This window comes from Equus caballus, chromosome 10 (genome assembly GCF_041296265.1).
Source record: "Equus caballus isolate H_3958 breed thoroughbred chromosome 10, TB-T2T, whole genome shotgun sequence".
Taxonomy (NCBI): Eukaryota; Metazoa; Chordata; class Mammalia; order Perissodactyla; family Equidae; genus Equus; species Equus caballus.
Genome location: NC_091693.1, coordinates 83,198,030 through 83,219,495, shown reverse-complemented (window position 1 = coordinate 83,219,495; position 21,466 = coordinate 83,198,030). Strand labels below are relative to the sequence as shown.

The window sequence follows — 21,466 nt, the reverse complement described above, 5'->3', positions numbered from 1 at the left end:
GGCTGCGGTTTATTTTTTTTTCCCTTCAATATGGTGGTTTTCTTTTCTTGATACCAGGCTACATTCATTTAAATATATAATGCCGGCAGTAATAAAGTAGTAAAGTTTGGAGATGCATGAACTATCAAAGACTTGTGCACTAAGTCAAATGCTTCAGCTGCCTATTTCTCCTTATTATTACAACTTGGAACTACAGATGAGATGATGGATGAAGAGAAAAGACATAATTATGTAAGCCAATATTGAAAATATTGGAATCATATTAGAAACATTGTCCTGGGACTGACTTAAAGATTATTCTTAATAATTTTGTTTTACTATATTTCCCACCAAATAGGTTATACTTTACTAAAAAATAATAATAAATATATAAAATAAATTATTTCTTGAAACAAGATCTTTGATCTTAAAACTCTTTTATGTAACTATTTTTTCCTGTCCACCTTTTTTTATATTGAAGACCCCCATTTAATTCTACTTAAACAAATGTTACTTTGTGTTAGCCACCACACATACATATTCTATTGCTGTTCAGGTGCTTTGTTCTATTTTGTTTTTATCAAAACATAAAATAATGACTCAGAACTTCCTTTAGCCTCTGTCTTTGCAAGTTCCACAAAGTACTATGCAATTAGAGGAGTCCGATAATTTTCACTCCATTCCTAAAGAGGCAACAGAATCATTCATTGGCCCAGTCCGTGGCTGCGTAGGCCATCTGGGAAAGAGCTAGATGTTTTCTCTTAAATGTTTTCAATCCCACATCAAATAAGGGAAATAACTGACAGAATCTGATACTATTACAGCCATTCATCAAAAATATATTAAATACTAATATGAGAAATCATCTCTTCCTCCTTAGTCCCACGAGCGTGCGCTGTGCACTATTCTTGTTCTGTATATTGTACTATCATAAGTGTGTGTCTGCCTTTCATACTGGACTATGCCTTCTTTGAATTCAATGATCATATGTCCACCTTTGTATCCTCCTTGCTCAGCCTAGAACTACCATATTATAAAAATTACTGTGTACTGAGTGTCTACTATATTCTATGCTCTAAATGGGGGCTTGAAAGACATCTCATTTAAGTATCAATGAACCCAATGTAGGAATCATGTTTTTGTCTACATTTACAAATGAAGAAACTGAGGCTCAGAGAAGTAAAGTGTCTTGTTCATACAATAGCAAATGGTGCAGCATAAATTCATACTTAAGTGTGACTCCGAAACCAACGATCATCTTGTCACTCTACATTGCCTCCTAACACAGGCTAGATGGCATGTCAGGTGTTGTAAATACATCATTTTCTAAATTAGCTTTGAATCTTGAAAGTTAGTTACTGTTCCTGTCATTTCACAGAAGAGGAGACTGAGTCTTAGAAAGAGCACAGGCAAGGCACTCAGTAAATGTTGGCAGACTGAATGAGCCCAGTATTCACAGAATAGATTTGGGAGGTAGTCAGAGACAACAGGGAGAAAACACAAGTGGGTTTAAATCCTGGCTGAATCTTTTACCAACAGCCTGATGCCTAGCAAGTTGCATGGATCTTTTTAAGTCCTAGACTCCTCATCAGTATAATTTCTTCAAAATGTGATTACCTGTACAATTAATTTCAAAAAGTAGAAGTATACTATTAACACTATTTCTATAATCATCAAAGACTCCTTTGTAAGGATTTTTCTAGATTATGTATTATATAAATTCTGTGTAATATTTTTGATACCAAAATACCTTTCAGAATTTACCCTAAAAGTCATGTGAAAACATCTTGTCTTGAAAAGATTCCATATTTATTTTCTAGCAATAGAGACACATGGTGTGTTATCACAATAAATTCACGATGGGCTCAGTCACACCGTGTTAACAGACAACTCCAAATTCTCAGTGGCTTAACAGAAAACAAAGTTTGCTCATGTCAAATCCTCCACAGGTCTGGGTGATGGTTCAGGGCAGCTGACCTCCATGTTGCTGTCAATATTTCAGGCTGTTTTGATCTTCTGGTAGCTGAATAAGCTCCAGAGAGTCTCACACTAGCAATTCAGTGCTTCCTGGGGTAGGGGAGAAAATGCCTCACTTCAGCTCACATTTCATTGGCCAAACCAAGTCATTTGACTATATCTACCCTCAAAGATTCGGGAAATGAAATATTCCAAAAGGAGGAGATTGAAAATTGAACGAACTGTTCAAACGTCTACTATAGAGGGAAAAGAAAATGTATTTTTTGTAAATGTCTTATATCTAATAGGTGTTTAAGAGAAGCCGAATAGGCTCCTTGCTTGAGTTAAACATCAAGGATGCTATTAAATCTAAGATCTGGAGAATGTAAAGAGGGAAGATGTGCAGTTAGGTTGATTTCTCCTACATTCTTAAAAGAAGGATGAAAGTTTCCTATTTTTATCTTCATCTTATCAATGGGGACCATGAGAAGAAAATCAATTAGTGTAATTTTATTTCATGGGCCTCTCAGCATTCTGGAAAAGAATGACAGCAAAATGTCACAATTTTAGAAATATCAGTACATGCTTTATTCTGGATGCCTCCAAGTACTAATGGTACTTGGAGAAAACGTTATTCCGTTCAATGATGCAGGCCAGATAGAAATGCTTCAGATTTGTATGTCGATTGGCCATTAACAAAGTGCTTCTGAGCCCTCCAATTCCATTCTCACAGTGAGAACTTCAACTTCAACTTTTGAAGTTGGCAAACAATTGTCCCCCTCTTTATTTTACAAATGAGGTGACTGACATCCCAAGAGGTCAAAGCTATACTTATGTTTACAGCTATTGAATAGCTGAGTTGAAAACAAAAGTCAAAATGCTGACCTGCAGCCCAGTTCTTCCACCGTTCAGTTCCACTGAGCCACAGAACTGGGGGAACCTAAGCCCATTTGCTGAGAGAACGATCATGGAAGTAAATCCTCCTTAAATCAATTGAAACGTGAATTTTTGTTGACATAGCTTCAATTGACTTGTGCTTGCACACAAACTGTATACCAAGTCGGAAGTCTACCATGCAAGGCAAGTTGAAATCAATTCAAGCGTTGTTTTACAAATATGACTTTACCCACTAGTAGATCAGAGATAAAATATGACAAGCTCGCCGACTCAGGATTCATGCTGACTTTCAGCCCACCTAAAGTGGGCAGGAATTTCAAATCTGACATTGGCTTTTACTTCTTGAACCACAGTGCCTTAGGTCATGTAGGCTGCAGAAAGCAGCCACAGACTTGGGTTAGCTCCCGTGTCGGTTCACATAGCCAGGCTCCATGAACATATTGCTCAAGTACGGGAAAACTTCAGAAAGCTTCAAATGAGACCGATGATTTTAAGATGGGTAGACACTGAAATTATCTGACATAAATCAGGGGGAAATGCCTTTGGATTAACTAATCTGAGAAGCATGATGACAAAAATAAATAAGCCCCCTAGCCACTTTTTGTCAATTTGGTTGTCATTCATTTTGAAAGCCAGAGGACTCATCTCTTTGTACTGTGTAAACATCATGACAATCTCTATTTACGAAATGGGGAAAAAGATAATAAATTCCTAAGTGCTGCTTCTCATCTTCATGGTGTTTTAACCCAGCTTCTAGCAGAACTGCCTATGCAAAAGAGGTACATTGTGCGGCAATGGTTCTGTTATGAATCTGCAGTTTCCTCCTTCGGGAGATGGTAATGATGATTACACTTAACTGAAACACTACAAGTGAAAGACAAACTAGGCAGCACAAGCAAATGATGGAGGCGGAGGAGCATTAGCAACAACAACAAAAAATCTTCTTATATATAAACCAGTATTGGAGACATCGCTTTGATAATGGGTATGCCAACTTGTCAGTTTTAGGTCACACTTGATTATCTAACTTAATCTGATTTACAAGGAAGTTGCCATAATATCTTGTGTTATTTATTATTAGAGCAAAAAAGGAGAAGGGAAGAGAGCTCATTCAGACACAGACGAAGTTGAAATTTTGTCAAGCAAACATCATTATTTTAAAAATAGGGGCCTCCCAGGTGGCACAGTGGTTAATTGAGCACATTCTGCTTCGGCGCCCTGGGGTTCGCCAGTTAGGATCCTGGATGCAGACATGGCACTGTTTGGCACGCCATGCTGTGGCAGGATCCCACATATAAAGTAGAGGAAGATGGGCATGGATGTTAGCTCAGGGCTAATCTTCCTCAGCAAAAAGAAAAAAAAAAGGAAAACATAGCAGCCTACTGTCAGCCAGATCCGGGCATGTTTGGTTCAAGCCAGGGACTTCTCTTTTTTAAGGAAAAAACTCGAGAACAAAAAGACACCAATCTTTGAAAGTGTTCTACATAATGAACACCTTACATAATTATCACATATAACATTCAAAACAATCCTGAAAAGTAGACACCATTATCTCCGCTTTACACTTGAAGAAATCACGTTTCCATGAGGACCAGTCGCTTGTCAAAGGTGGCACATAGACTCAGCATAGAGCCACTGACCTCCCAGTCAGGTGGGCTCCAGAGCTCATTCTCTCTGCTTTACACCATGCAGCCATTATGGTTGTACAGAGTTTTGTAAAGAGACTGGTGGCTATTTAAATGAAGGTGCTTATATTTCTTATTATAAACTATATACTAGTAAGTCAGAAACTAGTTAATAAATTAACGTAAGAAAATATTTTCCAAGCCACTATGAGAACATGAGTAACCCTGGAATTGTATCTCTTTAGTTTCCCATGATCCGAGTCATCATAAAGGAAACTTTATTTTCCCGTATAGCACTTCTCAGCATTGGGATTATTTTTATTGCATGTTCTGCCAGAATTGCAAAGGAATCAATAGTAAAAAAGGGCTAAGACAAATTCATTTTGGGTATTTAAAATTTTAAAGCTTTAATAGAAACACTTTTCAGAAAATCAACGCTCCATTCCTGTCCACTATTTGAAGACAGCAAGCCCTAGGGATGTTCAAAGTCACTCTAGCCCACACACATGTTTGCCCCAAGGCAGATGTGGAAACACCAGGAGATGCAGTTCTTGAGTTTACCTGAAGATGGCATCCACCCCAAGGCTGTACGTGATTTGTACGAGGACTCGCTTTAAACTCGCCAGCACTGTCATAAACTCTTTTCTACTGACAGGGGAACTAGAGCCATGTATGGTAAAGAATTCTTCTTTAAGTGACAATGCATGAATATGTTCTTCAGATGGTTGCAGGTACACCTCATCTTGGGCTGTGCTGATTCTGAAGTCTTTTCCCTAAAGGGAAAAAGAATGTATAAAAGGGTAAAACTGTGAAAAAAAGAGAAAGGTATAAAAGGGTAAAAAAGTATTTGTATTTAGATTCTCCACTTTCTGGTTTTTAAATTCAGGTTGGCTTTCCCCGTCATTGAGCATATTTCTAGTATGTATGAAAGGCAGAGAAGGCAATTTAAATATTAGCCTTAACCAAATGCATTACAAAGTATAAGCTTCTTGATGATGCATGACCTTGCTTCCTTGTTAACAAGAATAACAGATTACTGACAACTCATACATGTTCGTGATTACAAATACTTTGATTTTAACAAGTGCATAAAAATTGTATATTTCAAATTTATTATTTTATAGTAAATGTGGGTTGTACAGGAAAATGTGGAAGAAAACTTAGAACAGTGTGTTAAGCTATCGGTTTAAAGGGAAAAAAACAAAAACTAAGCAGGAACAGACCCTGCAGTCTAAGGTTCACAATGAGATAATAGCATTATAATAAGGAGCATATGCACTGACCTATGACATTTAGGTTATCCTTCTGATCTTAGTTCATTCATATTAATAATATATAACTTCTCAACATTTTACATATAGAGAACCCCTTTCATCTCAAAGGAATTCCAAGATATTTTTCTAGTTCCATAGACACACACACACATATAGATGCAATGATAGATATCATCCAGACCTCTTCATTTGATACTGGAAATACTCCTTTTGGGGGAAGAATTTTGTCATTGATTCACATGGGTGAAAGGTTGAAGACAAAGAACAACAGGGCCCGGTGCTAAATTAACATGGACCCATTTGGACTCATAAACGTGCCTGCAAGTGTGTGCCTTTGAGTATGTGTGAGTGTTGCAGGGAGGGCGTGCATCCTGTGAAAGGACAGGTAAGAGAAAAAGTGGGAGCGCCTCTGAGATAACCAGGTTTGCAGCATTTTGGAATCAGCTATGGCCTTCTGAATCCCGAAAGCAGTTTCTTCTATATATATTTCTCATCTAAATTAGGAGTTTTGAAGTCAAGATTTAACTACACCTGAATAAGCAAGTTTCCTTTTTCATTTACTTCTACCTAATATAAACAAAGAAGTAGACAATAAAATCTACTGGGAAGCAAGGAGAGATGGAAATAATACAACTACGTAAAGCAGCATTTGCCTAAACACTTTCAACATACTTATATTCTTGGGAACATGGTCATTATGTTTTTAATTTAAATTCCAAGTCTGGTCTAAAGGTATCCTTTATCATTGAACTAAATGAATATACTCAGTCTAGTAGATATGTCTCAGAGCGAAACAAAGTACTGGCATAAAAAAATTCCCAAGATATGATATTTTTCTGTAGAAGCATGTAAATTAATGGCAAGCCAACCAGGTAAGAAATAACCTCCAATAACGTAAGAGTGTAAAATGGTTGAACGTAAATGACCCCCTCCGTACTCTACCTCTAAGATAATCATAAGCTGGAGCACACGTTCTGAATCTTCCTCCTCTTCTTCGAGGTCATATGATATGGTAAATGTCAATTGTCCTCCAGCTGCTGTGAGCTACAAGAGAGGAGATGTGTAATCATTACAGGGCCGGAGATGGGCTATTAAATCACATTTTACTTATTATTTTAAAATCATTTTATTGTTCTAGAGGGCAGGACTTGGAAGAAGCAGAAATCACGAGAGTGCCAAGTAAGAATGATCGACATTTCTTTAGGAGTAACCTTTCTATGAACCTTACCCATCAACAGCGAGCCCGACACAAATATAAATTCAAGTATTATTTTCCCCAGTATTGCAAGCTTGCTGAAATAGGTTAGGGTCCATGAAACCAAACACAGCCCCTCCTGTCATTTTCCTAGTCTGTAGCTTGAGCTTTACAATTCCCAGAGAAGGATCTTCAACAAAATTGGGAGATTTCTACCCATCCCTGAGGGTCACTCACTTTCTATGAGTCTGAATGCTTTCAACAAAGACATCACTCCATTTGACAAGCACTTTACATAGACTATAAGCTAAGCTGGGAAATGTTGGTCAAAGAAAAATTAAAAAGTAGCAGCAAATTTTATTATAGTAAAACGCAATCAAAACTCACAAAGAAAACACACTTTCTCATGTGTAATCAAATATGCTTGGTTTGAATGAATGTTATTATCCCTTTTCATTAAACAAACTTCTTTCCTTCCGATATGCATACCAAGCCCCCTACAATGTATGCTTGAGGTTTACATCTTCTGACATTGACAGTAACCTTGTAGAAAGGGAAAAAAATAGGAAGGCAAGATCATTTATAGGACAGGAATCAACACTGGAGGTTGAGTGACAGATTCAATGCAAATACCGCAGTCCTTTTTTAAAAATTCCACTCCAGCATTGTAAGTAAAGACATTCTGAAAACAAAGCTGATGATTTGCATTCTGCTGTTTCCTCCACGCTGACAAGCAGAGCCCCAGCTTCGCAGCCCGTGGCTCTGGCCCCTCATGGCAGACCTTGACCACAAAGCAATTCCCAGGGATGCACTGGATGGAGCAGGAGGAGCCCGGATTCCTCTCTAAGTTGCTCCATGGGGAGTGGCACATAGCTCGCTATGGCTGATTAAACAGGATTTTAAAATTGCAGCTCTGCAATGTCTTCGAAGAGCTCATTACATGGAGTTCTACAAGGAACTAAAATTCAGAAAACTTTTATTCCCCAGCTCCACTGAGAAATAGCTCTACTCTGATGTCTTTATATATATAAAATAATAAATATCTGCCTGGACTATAATACTTGGCATTATTGTGAGTAATGAGGGGTGAATCTATGTAAAAGGGTTTTGGTTCTAAGATAAGCATCCAAAATTTCACATAGCGTGCCTGTTCAAAATCAGCCAGACGTCTTCTCAAGGAGAGGAGTCTAGAAAGTCAACAGAAAAGAATGCTTTATATATTTCAGAGAGAAATGAACTATTTACAATTTTCTAAAGTAATAAAAATCTTTAGTAGGAGGCAGGGATTGATTTTTTGAAGGACATTGGGACATGATAATATAACGTTGCAAAACTTTTGAGTTTCCAAATGTATTTCAATTATTTAAAATTTGGTTTACATATTATTATTTCTCTGGAATATGTTTCCCTTTTAAAAAAACCTAAAATTAATTCTTAATTTCTTAAATTAATTTAAGAGATTACCATATATATCCAAATATAAGGAACTTAGAATTAAAGGTAATTCCCATTTGGGCAATCAAAAGAGCCAAAATGTGTGTAATTTGAATATTCAAGTTTTTAAGACTTTAGATTAAATAGAAAATGTTTTGTTACAACATTTGATTTGTTAATGTAGTTTCCATACCTACTTATAATAGTTATAAAGTCATCTAGTATGTAAAATAATATCATATGGGAGAGGAATGAGGGTAAAAATGGAGAAAAAGGGGACAAATAAGCACATAGAAAAAGAGAGGGACCTCATGCAGGTCAATGATAATATACAACATGAACTAAGGAGTAGAATTAATTCAACTTATCCTCCCGAGGGCTTATAAAAATAATAGTAATAATAATGAAAAATTGCTTTTTCACTCACATTTCATAAAACATTTTTTTTTTCAAACTCTTTCACGCATCTTTGATACCCATGCTTTGGGATTATTAGAAACAGTTTTTGAATCATCTAACAACTTTCATGAGTGAATCCATTTTACTTCCACTTAAGTTATGTGAAAAACAGGCAATTTTAAAAAGATGCATGATCCTGTTACCAGATGTTTTTTCCCCGAAGCCGTAAGAACCCATTTCCATAATATTAGAATCATTGTCTTTTTAATTTACCCTAAGGTGCATATTTATGATCACCTCTATGTAATTACTTAGTCGAATGTTTATTTAAGTAATTTTTTAAAAGATTGCTTAAGACATCATCCCACAATTTAGAGGTGGTACCCCTAGGAATAATTACTTAGTCTCTGTTAAATTCCTTTGCCTCTATTTTTCCTTCAACTCCACAAAGTAATCTCTTTATAAGCAATTCAACCAAGCATTTCCTGGTGTTGTTTCCAGCTAATGCATCTTCCCCAAATGGTACATACCATTGTATGAGTCTTTGTATTGAGCCAATTATAAAACAAGATGTTATTTTCTGAGGGAGATTATTTTTGGGGGGAAAAGGTTTGAGAATATTCAGAGTATAAAGAGTCCTTTCCTCCAGTTTTGGATGAAGAATTCTCTGCCTCTTCTCCATCTATTTACTGCCCCAGATTCCAAATGCTACCTTTATTTGGCTCCTCCACATCCTTGCTTCCCCACTCTCCTATAATCCCTTCAATATCCCAATCTTCACTCTCTCCATCAAAGGAAATGTGCACAGGGCTGCCAATCATCAATTGACTGTATTGTTTCCTCTAGCTATTATCTTTGTTATTTATTAGTTTTACTGTCATACTCTGAGATATGGGGTATTACATGCATTTTCTTTATTCCTATCCATCTACCCTTTCTTATTTTATGTCCTGCAGCCTGTCTTCCACCCTTAGTATTCTGTTAAAAGTGTTTCTTGAAAGGTCATTTGTCAACTCTGTCTAGCAACCACAAATGGACCTTCTCTTCAATTTTATTCTTAATCTTTAGGTGACATGTAGTAGTTCTTAAGATTCTTGACTCCTTTGTCTTCTACTGCACTAAGTGTTCCTGATACTCCTTCCCCTGCCCTGCTCGTACTTCTGTCCCATTTATAGATATGTATTTCTCTCTTATTCTGTACTCAGTGTGTGGATGTCTCCAAGTCTCTCACTCTGTTCTGGTTATCCTTTCTTATTGACTTTCCTTTCCTCTCTCATGGACTGAACTATGTTTATAGTCGGTTCCTCAATCTATATCTTCCATTCTGTGCTGTGTCCCTGTGCTAGTTTGCTCATGCTGCCATAAAAAAGGACCAGAGACTACGTGGCTTAGACAACAGAAATACAAGATCAAGGTGTTGGCAGGGTTGGTTTCTTCTGAGATCTATCTTCTTGACTCGTACTTGCAGTCTTTGCCCTGTGTTCTCACACAGTCTTCCTTCTGCGAGTGTCTGTGCCCTAATCACTTCTTATAAGGACACCAGTCATATTGGATTAGGGTCCACCTTAATCACCTCATTTTAACTTAATTACCTCTAAAAGTCGTTTCTCTAGATACAGTCACATTCTGAGGTTCTGGGGGTAAGGACTTCACCATATGAATTTTGGAGGGATACAATTCAGCCTACAAGATCCAGTACTGAATGATTGCTCAATAATGTCTCACAATTCAACATACCCTAAGTTAATCTCCTCCTCTGGGTCTTCCCAGGAAACAAACTTGGTTATTTTCCCAACTGCCATGATCTGGTCAAGTCAATTGCTTTGTTTCTCTATTTTAAATTGGAAACAGTAAGTGCGACATAACATTGTTTTCTCTTTGTTATTTATATCAAATTAGTGCCTCAGTCCTATTCTCTTGAAATACTTCTTGTCTAATTTTCTATTCCCATTGGCACATCCCCCTTACTATATCCTCATCAAGCCCTTGAATTCAATTCTCTGACTTCAGTCTTCTTGTTGGGGAGTTTTATCAACTATTGCTTCTATTGTTGCGCTACCCTAAAGAAGAATCTCCAGTGGCCCTGGGATCTATAATATTCTGTGCAGTGTCAGTACTCTCTAGGATCTATGTAGCCCCTCGTTTACAAACACTGTGCAAAGGTGCCCCAGGGCACTGCAGTGAACTCACAGAGGCACTGAGGATACTGTAAAAGTTTGAAGGAAATACAATACCGTATATCTTTTGGACACCACACAAACAACTAGCTTGAGGTAGTTCACACCTGTAATGATAGATAATACTATATTCCTTTAAAGGATGTTCTCAAAATGTTGAGCTATGCTTTTGTTTACTTGCACTTTCAGCCATGTCATATCTTTGTTAAGCAAAGTTTTTGGTGGATGCTGTGATAAAAACCAAGTATTGCACAAAAATCAATATGAAACAGGAAATAAAGGTAGCAGTGTCTCATCTGACTATAGGTTTGAGAAGTTGTGTATTACCCAGCAGTCACACAGATCCTACGTAAGTAATTGTGAATATTTATAAAGAAAAGAAATTATTATACCGTCTGAATTTATGTGCATTATCTTTTTAAATGATGGCTAAGTTGTTAGAACATAAATATTTATGAACTTGTTTGGCCCTAACTATCGTGGAACATTTCAGTTGGTCTAGGAGGCACTGAGCAAAAAAATACGGAGACACTAAGAGCATGAGGAATTGACAAAGTTTGGGAACTTCTGATCTAGCCTCTTTTTATATCTATCCATGCTGCTACTTAGGTTTGATTAAACTAATTTTCCTGCTGAAACTATCATTTTTTACAGCTTTACCACCATTCAAGTGCTGATTTTCTTTCTTTGCCTGACTGATGTCATAAGACTGACATAGTAATGACACTGGTCATAAGACCAAAGAACAAAGTTTTTCAGTGATATTCCCAAAGTCTACTGAGGAGCCAGTGGCAACCAAAATACATAAGAGAGCCAAAGGATTCTAGAATAGGTAGAGCTCTGTATAAACCAACGCATTCATTAACATTGAATAATTCTAACAGTACATCACATGACACTGGTAAGTATGTGTACTGTGCATAACTTTAATTTTCCACAATTTTGAACTTTGTACTCTTTATTAAATCTACCTTTGAGACTTTCAAAGTAGTCCATTTGGAGGAGAACATTGATTACTGTAATTTTACAGAGCACTGCCTGTACAGCCAATAGAACATTTCATTTTCTCCTGTTATTTAGGAATAAACTGTCATCATTCTATTGGCTAGAAAAAATAATGGCTTTCCACAGGCAGAAATAAATGCAATTCCGGTTTGCTTTGAGACAATTCTTATATTCATTGGATGGATTAGACTATACTTACCAGAGATGAAAGTTGTATCCCTTTTCAATACAAAGAGACAACGAATTTAATGAGAATGGTTCATTCCATAAAAGTCCCCAATGACCTAGCCTTTCACCTTTCTCCATATCTATTAAGTGAAATTCTCTTCGGAGAGATTGAGATATCAAATTGAGAAGGCACTATAAGTAAAAGGACCAGCACCCATCCATTCCTGGAGATACGCAGTGCAAAGCCCTTCTCTCTCCAGATTCTCAGATTCACCCCATTAAGAAAAGAGCAACACAAGTAGTTGTTTCCCCTGAGTACCTGTTTTAATTCTACCTTCAGGGGAAAGAAACAGCTTGTTTGCAAGTAACATTATAGTTACTATGCAATATATAACCTAATGTCATGCATAATAGTGTAGTGTGTGTGCAGCACATTGAGTTAAAGATTTAATGAGGCAGGAAAGCCTTCCCTCATGAGCGGAAAAGGCTAAAGGTAATTCATAAAACTAAGCTTTACAAAAGTATTTAGTATTCAGCTACTTGTGTTCTAGCCTCTCTCTTTTCTTCCCCCAATCTCAAGAAATATGAATTGAAATTTGAAGGACGGGTGATCTATGGAGGACAATATATCTGGAAGGAAATTCTTCTCATAAAAATAAGCCCAGAATATTTGGTTCTCTCGTGTCAGAACATCATCACTCTTTCTCCACTAAATGGTGTGTAAAACCTAATATTTGCTTTTGCTTACCAGAGCAAATATTTCAAGAGGGATATACTAAAATCAAATGAGGTAAAGGCTCTGTAATATTGAGCAGGATAAATGAAACATATCTGTCAATTTCAATTTAATATTACAAACAGGGCAAGTGATTCATCTTTCTAGGTTCTGAAGCCCAGAGCCTTAAACTCTGAAAAGTTATCCCTCCCACATAAATGTTTATTAATGCATCTATTCATGGGGCTCTCTTTTAACATAGAAAGGGTATTCCACTTCCGGTTTTGTTATGCTTTTCCGTACATTTATAACATTGACATAAGAGCATGTTTCTCTCCTTTCAAAGCTTGATAATTATTAGAATATGATAGATGCAAGGGAATGTTGAATTAGAGAACAGGCAGAATTTATAGGGAGGTCTGAAAGTTATATCACCTTTAACACATAGAAAATGGACTAGGAGTTGTGGTGTCAAACAGAGACAATACAGTCTAGAAATGTTGGTTTGGAAGGCAAGAGACCACATTATGCAGTCCAGGGGATACAAAGAAGAAACCCTTGAGGGACTCTACTGCTTGCCTCTCTTCATTCCTCCCTTCCTTTGTTCTCTCTGCCTTCCTCTCCCGCCTTCTTTCCTTCCTTTCACTCAATCCTTTTCCTCTTCCCCCTCCTTCTCCTCCTCTTCCTCTTCCTCCACCTCCTTCATCACCGTCTCTTCCTCCTCCTCTATATCTTCCTCCTCCTTCTTCTTCTTTTTCTTCTTGGTAGCCATAGCGCAGTTTTGATAGTATTTATTTTACATTAACAACAATGTCCTTTTCACACATGCAGTTATCAGAACTAGTTTGAGGAAAGGCCTGACTTTGGGATTTCTTCCTTTTTGGACTTGGCCACTTCCAACTTGATAAGATAATTTTACATTCCTTTGTATTTTGTATCATGTAAATTTCATAAGTATACAAAGTAGTGATGAAAATTACGAAAGCAGCAGGGCCATGGACAGAGTCGAGTGGCAGCTCACCAGAGATGCTCCCTCAGTGTAACTAAAGGACCAACCAGCATCCTTTTAACCTGGTCCTCCAACTGCTTATGGAACTACTCAACCTTATTTATTCTTCCAACTTGCACCATGACATTCCAGATTCTTACAACCTACCTCCTAGCCAATATTGATATACAATGTTTCTTATTGATAATGCCAACAGATATTCATTACAGTGCTTTGATTGGCAGAAGGAAAACAAAATTGTGATAGACCTATCTAGAGGAATTCAGAAGTCAATATGACTTTTCCGTATGAATTTTTGTTAAGTTAATTGTTTATCCACTTGAATGCCAACCTATCTTCAGCATAAGCTATCTGCCTCCTGTGTAACAAAGTAGGGCCCAATTATGCTTTCCCTATACGCAGTCATGGTTCAAAGCAAATGGAATTATAAGGGTTTGATGAGCTAAGAATGTTTTTGGTTGCAACTGAAAACCAGACACTTCTATCTTCTCATATAACAAGAAGGTAGACAGAGGTAGATAAAATTTTAAAATAAAATAAATGGATTGGGTTTTTTTTGTCTTTTCTATTTCACATATTTTCTACAAACCCTTAGATCCATTTGGGGATCTAATTAAAAATTGGGGATCTAACTTAAAAATATAAACACCTCATAAATAGATTTGCTAAGAAGATGATGAAGTACTTAGAAATATAACATCCCATACAATAAATTAATATTTAATGTTTCCTCCAAGTTTTTTGACTTAGAGAACTACATGCTACTTTGGGACATGCACTAATCAAGTTGAAATTAAGTTGAAATAGGACAATCTCAACAGATGTGCGTAAACGGTAGGAGCCAAGTTCTCTAAACTGCTTTTTGTTATCAGGCCCAGGCCTCAAACTGGGATCTTTGCAACAGCTGTTTGTCTTCTGTTTATGTACTTGTGTTTGGATGGAATGTTCCATTAGTACTCTTGCTGTAGGTTGGATTAATTTATGTCTAAATAGTAAGTACAAAAAAATACAGGCAATACATAATTAAACATTGATATAATCAAATAAACCACAAATTATGCTTTTGTATATACATAAGCTTCTTATTGACTAGGGATTAAAAAAATTTTAAATTCTCTGTCAAGAAAACAGAAAACTGCATGCCAATGATGTACAGCATTGATGCTGATTAAAGTAACAGGGCATATTTTAATCCAAGTTCCATTAAGTTAAAGAGAAACAGATTTACTATTTTCACATAAATGACAAATGAAGAAAAACAAAATATATAATCCTTGTGGGAACTCCATGAGAATTTTGTAAAAAGGGATATCAGTTTTGCTATTTTCTGTCTGAATGAGAACTTTGTTTAACCTTTCTCTTACTGCTTGAGTATTTTGTCTTATAAAGATATTCATTACTTTCAATAGTATACGGCTAATATATAGCCCTCGCCCAACTTATTGCAAAAGTAGGAACAAGAGTGTAATAAGTAGAGTTCTCATCTTGCCCATAGGCAATTCTCAATGTTTATACCATCAGCAATGCTAAATACATCTGGAAGGACTGTATATTTAAATGAGCTCAACTAATTTCAGGTTACATGATTTAAATAGAGGTTATTTTGAAATAGCAGTCAACTTATTTCCCACAAAAGCAGAAGTCATAACATCAGTCTTGGAATACTATTTTGATTTGATGTTAAATTGATCTATCACTATTCGCTTTTCTCTCTTCCCTCATCCGTGGATTCTGCAGGTGATTCTTTATTACAGCAGTAGAAGTTGGTTGTGAGTTTTAGAAGAAAAGATTCCCAGAGGTGCAATGGAAACTAAGTCACACCCCAGAGGAGAACCAACAAGCTAATAAAACACATTCAAATGTCTTCTTCCAGAATAAACAGACACTAAAGAGTTGTGCTAGTTATCTGACATGTCCATTAATATAGGAATCAGATATAAATCAGGTAAAAGATCAAGCTTATTTCTGAGTATTTTCTAGACTTGGTTTTGGATTCTGGTTATGCTTTTAAATGTTTTATGACCCTTGGGAAAGTTATTTATGCGTTCAGAGTCTCAGTTAATTTCCACTAAAATGAGCTGAATTACACCTACCTCAGAAGTTTGTTCTGAGGATGAAACAAGAAAATATACCTAAAATTCCTCACCTGGTACCTAGTACATAGCATATATTCAATAAATGTTGTAAGTCATACTGTTTTAATAAAGATAGTTTTCAAATTAAAATACCATAAATACTTCATACTAAAAACCTAATTGTAATGAGATTTATTTCATGATTCTAAATCTTTAAAATCTTGGGGTTTCTGGACGAGATCACAGTGATGGCAGGATTCAGATCTTATTCATGTTTTAATGTTTCCCCAGGGTACTTTGCATAAGCATTTTACTGATAGTACATGCTGTACAAATATATGCTGAATCTTAATCAAATCTAACACTATATCTCATTTCAATGTGTTATAGATAGAGAAGGTATAAAAAACTGGGACAAATTTGTACTACCCCTATAAGACACCTTGCAGTTGTTATTAAAACAGCCCTTCACTGGTTTCTCTTTTCTTATCAGTCCTAAAAACAGACCAAAGGAGATGTCTATTTGAGCTTTTTCGTGATTGGAGCTTTCTGTAGGAACTTACTGTACTGCTGACTGGCAAGCCACAAGTGCATTTGTTTGAAAATAAGGAACCTTTAACGTTTGGGAAGTTTGATCTACAGTTGAAAGGAAAAAAAGCAATATTTAAGTCATTTAGACATTTACACACGTAAAGCAACTATATGTCTTACTTTTTGCCAGCTTCTCTATACTAGGATAATACTGGAAATTCCAGCACCCACTGATATGTATTTTATAAGTCATAAATACATTTCCAATATGTTCTGATATATTGGTCAACAACATACTCTCTATATGAAGACAGCAGCTAGCATACAGATTAAAGGAAGCAATGATCCAAGTGCAGTCAGAGCTAGTCAGAGCACGTTCTCGAACCCGCCATTTAAGAGAGTGGTTGACAAATTAGAGCTCATCCAAAGAGGTGCCACCAGGATGCTGATGGCTCTAAAAGCTGAGCAAGGGGTTTGGAAAGATATTGGGAATATTTAACCTTAAAAAGAGAAGACGTAGGGAAACACGATTGTTTTCTTCATCTTCAAACGTTTGAATGTATACCATGTATAATAGGGAGAAACCTGGCTCTATTTGTAGCACAGAAATAGAACCTATATAAGGAAGCGGAAGGGAGGGCCTATTTTTTGATCCTGTGTAAGAATTAACTTCTCGTAACTAGAATTATTGAAAATGGAATGAGCTACCTCATAGGATATCTGTATTCCTGAGGATAATAAATAGAGGTCCATGTGTCTGGCATGATGCAGAAGCAATGCCTATATCTGCTGAGAGGCTGGACCAGATCTGACATCACTGGGCAACTTGCAATTTCACCATGCTAAGTTTTACAGCTAATTGATTAATAGTTGGCTAATTAAATAGTAGGGTAGCCCTTTTCAATTTCTATCATAAAGCACCAATTAGTAATTAGCTTTACATACACCTGCTGTATGATTTTAGAGATAAGGTATTTATAGGACAGAGCAACACATTTGACTGAGAGAAACGTATTTGTGTAGACGGTATCAGAGAGACGGAATAGCACAGCAGAAGAGAGTGCAGCTTGCAGAGTTAGAGTTCTAGGGGGCAAACAGCCAGCTCTGCCACTTATTAGCTGTGTGTGACTAGAGTATTACTTCATCTCTCTTTGTCTCAAGTCTTCATCTGGAAAATGGAGAGGATACAACAGTAAAGACCTCACAGGGTTGTTGTTAGAATTCAATTGAATAGTCTAGAATAGTGCTTGACAGTTTATAAATGTTTAATAAAGGCTAGCTGGTATCATTATTCTTGTTATTGTTGCCACTGTGTAAAGCAACCTCCAAAATTGGGTAACTGTCCAGAGCAAGATTCTCTGACTACCATATCATCGTGACAAATCAGTAAAATCTGTTTTTTCTTAAGTTTAAAAACAAAAAAACTATGTCTGGCTTTTTTTTTAGCAAGATGCAGATAAGATAAAAAATATGGTAGGTCTCAAAAATTAAGGGGAACCAATTACTGAGCCATATATCAAGCTAACATTTGCATGGAACTTTGGAATTTCAAGAGCATTTTTCACATCATTTTATTTAATCCTCCAAATCTTGTTGTATAAGTTTATTAATGTTATCATTATTATTCCAGTGTTTAGAGGAGGAGATTGAGGCTCTATGAGGTTAAATTGTTCAAGGTCACTGTTAGTTGAGATGTATCCTTAATGTTTGCTTTTTTAAATACCCCCTCCCAAGACTCTTTCTCACACACTCACACATACACACAAACACACACACATTCAAATACTCTCGGTGTCTATAATAAAAGATCATGTGCTTCAGAATATGATTGACCCACTCTCTAATCTTAGTCCATATATTTACTGTGTGACTTTTGGCAAATTAATTTAATTCTGAAGTATAAGTTGTGTTATGATTACAAGAGAATGGAAATACCTACCTTGCAGGATTTTTATAAGGAATTCATAAGAGGAACCTAGTAAAACCTATTCTCCATTTTCTATACTAGGCATTTATTTAAACATTATCTCATTTCGTCTCCTAATTATTCTGCAAATTCAGTAAATTTAAAGTAGGTTTGTTAATTTAAGTCTCAGCGCTTGTGTAGAAAGCACTACCGTTTCTTAAACATGAAGATATACTATCTTCATTAATAAAAAGAAGCAAACAAAGTAAAACTTTGCTAAATACCGTTTTTCACTCACTGGGTTGGCGAAGTTCCGAAAGTTTGATAACCTATTGTATTGGTGCAGGGTTTAGGGAAACAAGCACTTTCACGCATTGGTTAGAGTATGGATAAAATCTACAGGAGCAATTTGCCAATATCTATTTAAATTGCAAACACATATATACTTTGGCATGGCAATTCTAGCTCTAGAAATTTATCCAAGGCTATCCTTGCACATACGGGATATAGTTAGGCACATGATTATTCATTGAACAATGTAGTGGGAAAACAGAAAACAGACTACGTCCACCAGTAGTGATTGCTAATAGACATATTAACAAAGATAACGATGGAGATCCCAAACACTCAGCAATGTGCCTTTACATACATTAACCCATTTGCTCCTTAAAACAATACTCACAAAACCTTATGAAAGAGGCATACTATTATTATTGTTACATTTATTTTACAGATGAGAGAAGTGAAGCATTGAGTGATGACATAACTTGTTTAAGGTTACAAAGTTGGTAGGTGGTAAAACCAGGATTTGAACCCTCACGCTTTAGCGCTAGAGTCAATGTTTAACCTCCATGAGGACTCGTGAACAAATCTGAGTACCTTCATTCAATGAAACACAATTAACCTACATATGTATATATATATATTCTATTCAAACAGAAATGTAGAATTAGGGAAAATAAGAGTTAACCCCCAAATACATGGTAGTTACTTCTTCGATATTATTTATTCTTAAATTAATTTTATCAAACAAAATGACTCTAATGGAAAGAATCATCATTGCTATTTGGAATATCTGAGTGAAGTGGGATTGAAGCACCTGCAAAATGTCCCTCGTAACCAATCAGAAAGGGCATTTTATAAAGAATGCTTTAAAATGTATTTCCCGAGGTTTCTGGAAGGGCAATGCTAAGAAAACACAAAGAAAAGGGTGTCAGGAGAAGTGAGCGTCAGCCAGCCCTGCTCAAACTGGATGTGTAATCTTAAAAATATCTGTTTCTTAAGAACAAAACCAAAACTAAAGTATAGAATATGGAATTGAAAAGAGCTGACATGATGCTGAGTCGAGAATTTCATGGAAGTATGACTGAACAAATATTTATCTCAGCAAGCTTTAAAATCATCATCTCTACTGTGTAAATTTCAATAATTTTCCTGTTTACTTTACCATGTTATTTTGAGATTCATATGAAGTAATATTTATTAACACATTTTGGAGACTACACATATGTATACTTTTATTATTTGGTACCTTTAGTTCTAAAATTCCCCGACAACAGAAACTGACGCCTATCAGATCGTACAAATTCAATGGAATCTTCAAGACCTCTTGCTTCACCAGGGAAACTCTCTAAGACGCAGAAATGATTGCAGCCAAGCAAATACATTACACAGTATTTTAGATTCACCTTCACTTCATTCCTTGTATTTTCAGTAGGCAAATCATTAAAATAAAATAGCCTCCCCAGAATCTACAAATTTCATCACACATACATTAAAAGTATGTGAGACTACGGTCTCCCCAAGTCAAAAACAAAAACCAGAAAACAAAAAACCAAAAAACCCCAGAAGTCAAGGAGAAACAATGGCCAAAATTTCTTGTGAAATATATGAGAGAGTTTGTGATTTTTCTCCTAAGCTCCCCAATTCCCATCAACTGTAGGTCCCCTTTTATAACAAAGGAGTACAAACAGTGTTCTTTACTATTTTCTAAGAAAACAGAGTTCCTGCCACGCCAAGGCAGACAGACCCTCAGGACACTCGAAACTTCCAACGAAGAGTTCAAAGAGGGGCCTCAAAGCAGTCCTATCAATCACAACATGAAACACACACTTTCTCACACTCTCGCGGGATGCAAATATTTATGCAGCTTTGGACGCTTATTTTCCTCATGCACATTCCCCTCGGCATAGCAGTTGCACACTTTTTGGAGGGGGACAAACTTTATGCATTCTGTGAACTTTGACCCATTGCACTGGACTTTGTAGTACATACTGTATTTTACAGGCTATTTCTAAAGACTTGAAAATTTCTGTTGTCTCTCTTTTTCTTTGCTATCATAACTGAACATCCCTCCCACACAGACCAGCTGTTTCTCTATTTAAAAGAGGGAAAGTAATTTAACATCATAAATACCAAATCACATCTCAAGGTCAGATTCAAAAGCTTTTATGTCTCATTAGTTTTCAGGCTCCTCATCAGTTTTTCTCATGGAGCTCCCATTTAGAGCTTGGGATGTGGGAAAGCCTGGGAGCTGGGTATCAGTTTAAACAGAAGGCTATCTCCAATTACCAATGACTAAAATAAAATATTTCCAAAAATGTGCAGTATCTTGTATACTTTGTAAACGGCAAGGGCAAAACTTCATAAGCTTTTTGGTCCATTTAATAGGAGCTTCTCTTCCCAGTGAGGGAGAAGGAAGACATCTCTTGAGTTAATCCATGCCCTAACTGCTGAGACATAAAAATATTGACCTTCATCTCTCCAAAGTTAAATCATTTAGGTCACTCAAATTCTTGGAATTGATAGATTTAATTTTGAAATATAAAATATTTCTTAAAAATTCACAAAAAGTGGACGGTAAAGAAAACCTACATCACCACCTGCTCTTTAGTAGTCATTTATTCAATGACAAATAAGCAGTCATTTGATAACATCAACAACCTTCCATCATTTTAGAGTCTACAGCAGTATTTCTGAAAATAATCATGGATGGAGAAATTGACTTAGAATCTTAGTAATTTAATTTGTTTTCTCACTTATCAGAGGACATTAGATTTTTTTTTTTTTTTTTAGCCACAAAGCACTTATTTCATCATTAAGAAAACCTGGGGGAGCCGGC

The 21,466-nt window shown here is 36.3% G+C and overlaps 1 protein-coding gene across 3 annotated transcripts in view; it reads right to left on the bottom strand.

Moving 5' to 3' along the window:
• LAMA2 (laminin subunit alpha 2) overlaps positions 1 to 21,466 on the bottom strand; it is a 541,014-nt gene that overhangs the window by 227,611 nt on the left and 291,937 nt on the right. For all 3 annotated transcript variants that reach the window (XM_014734836.3, XM_070223794.1, XM_070223795.1), the window contains exons 13-14: positions 6,674 to 6,775; positions 5,019 to 5,230 (exon numbers count right to left, since the gene is read on the bottom strand). In XM_014734836.3, coding sequence (XP_014590322.1) covers positions 5,019 to 5,230; positions 6,674 to 6,775 — 314 coding nt within the window. The remainder of the gene's footprint in view (positions 1 to 5,018; positions 5,231 to 6,673; positions 6,776 to 21,466) is intronic.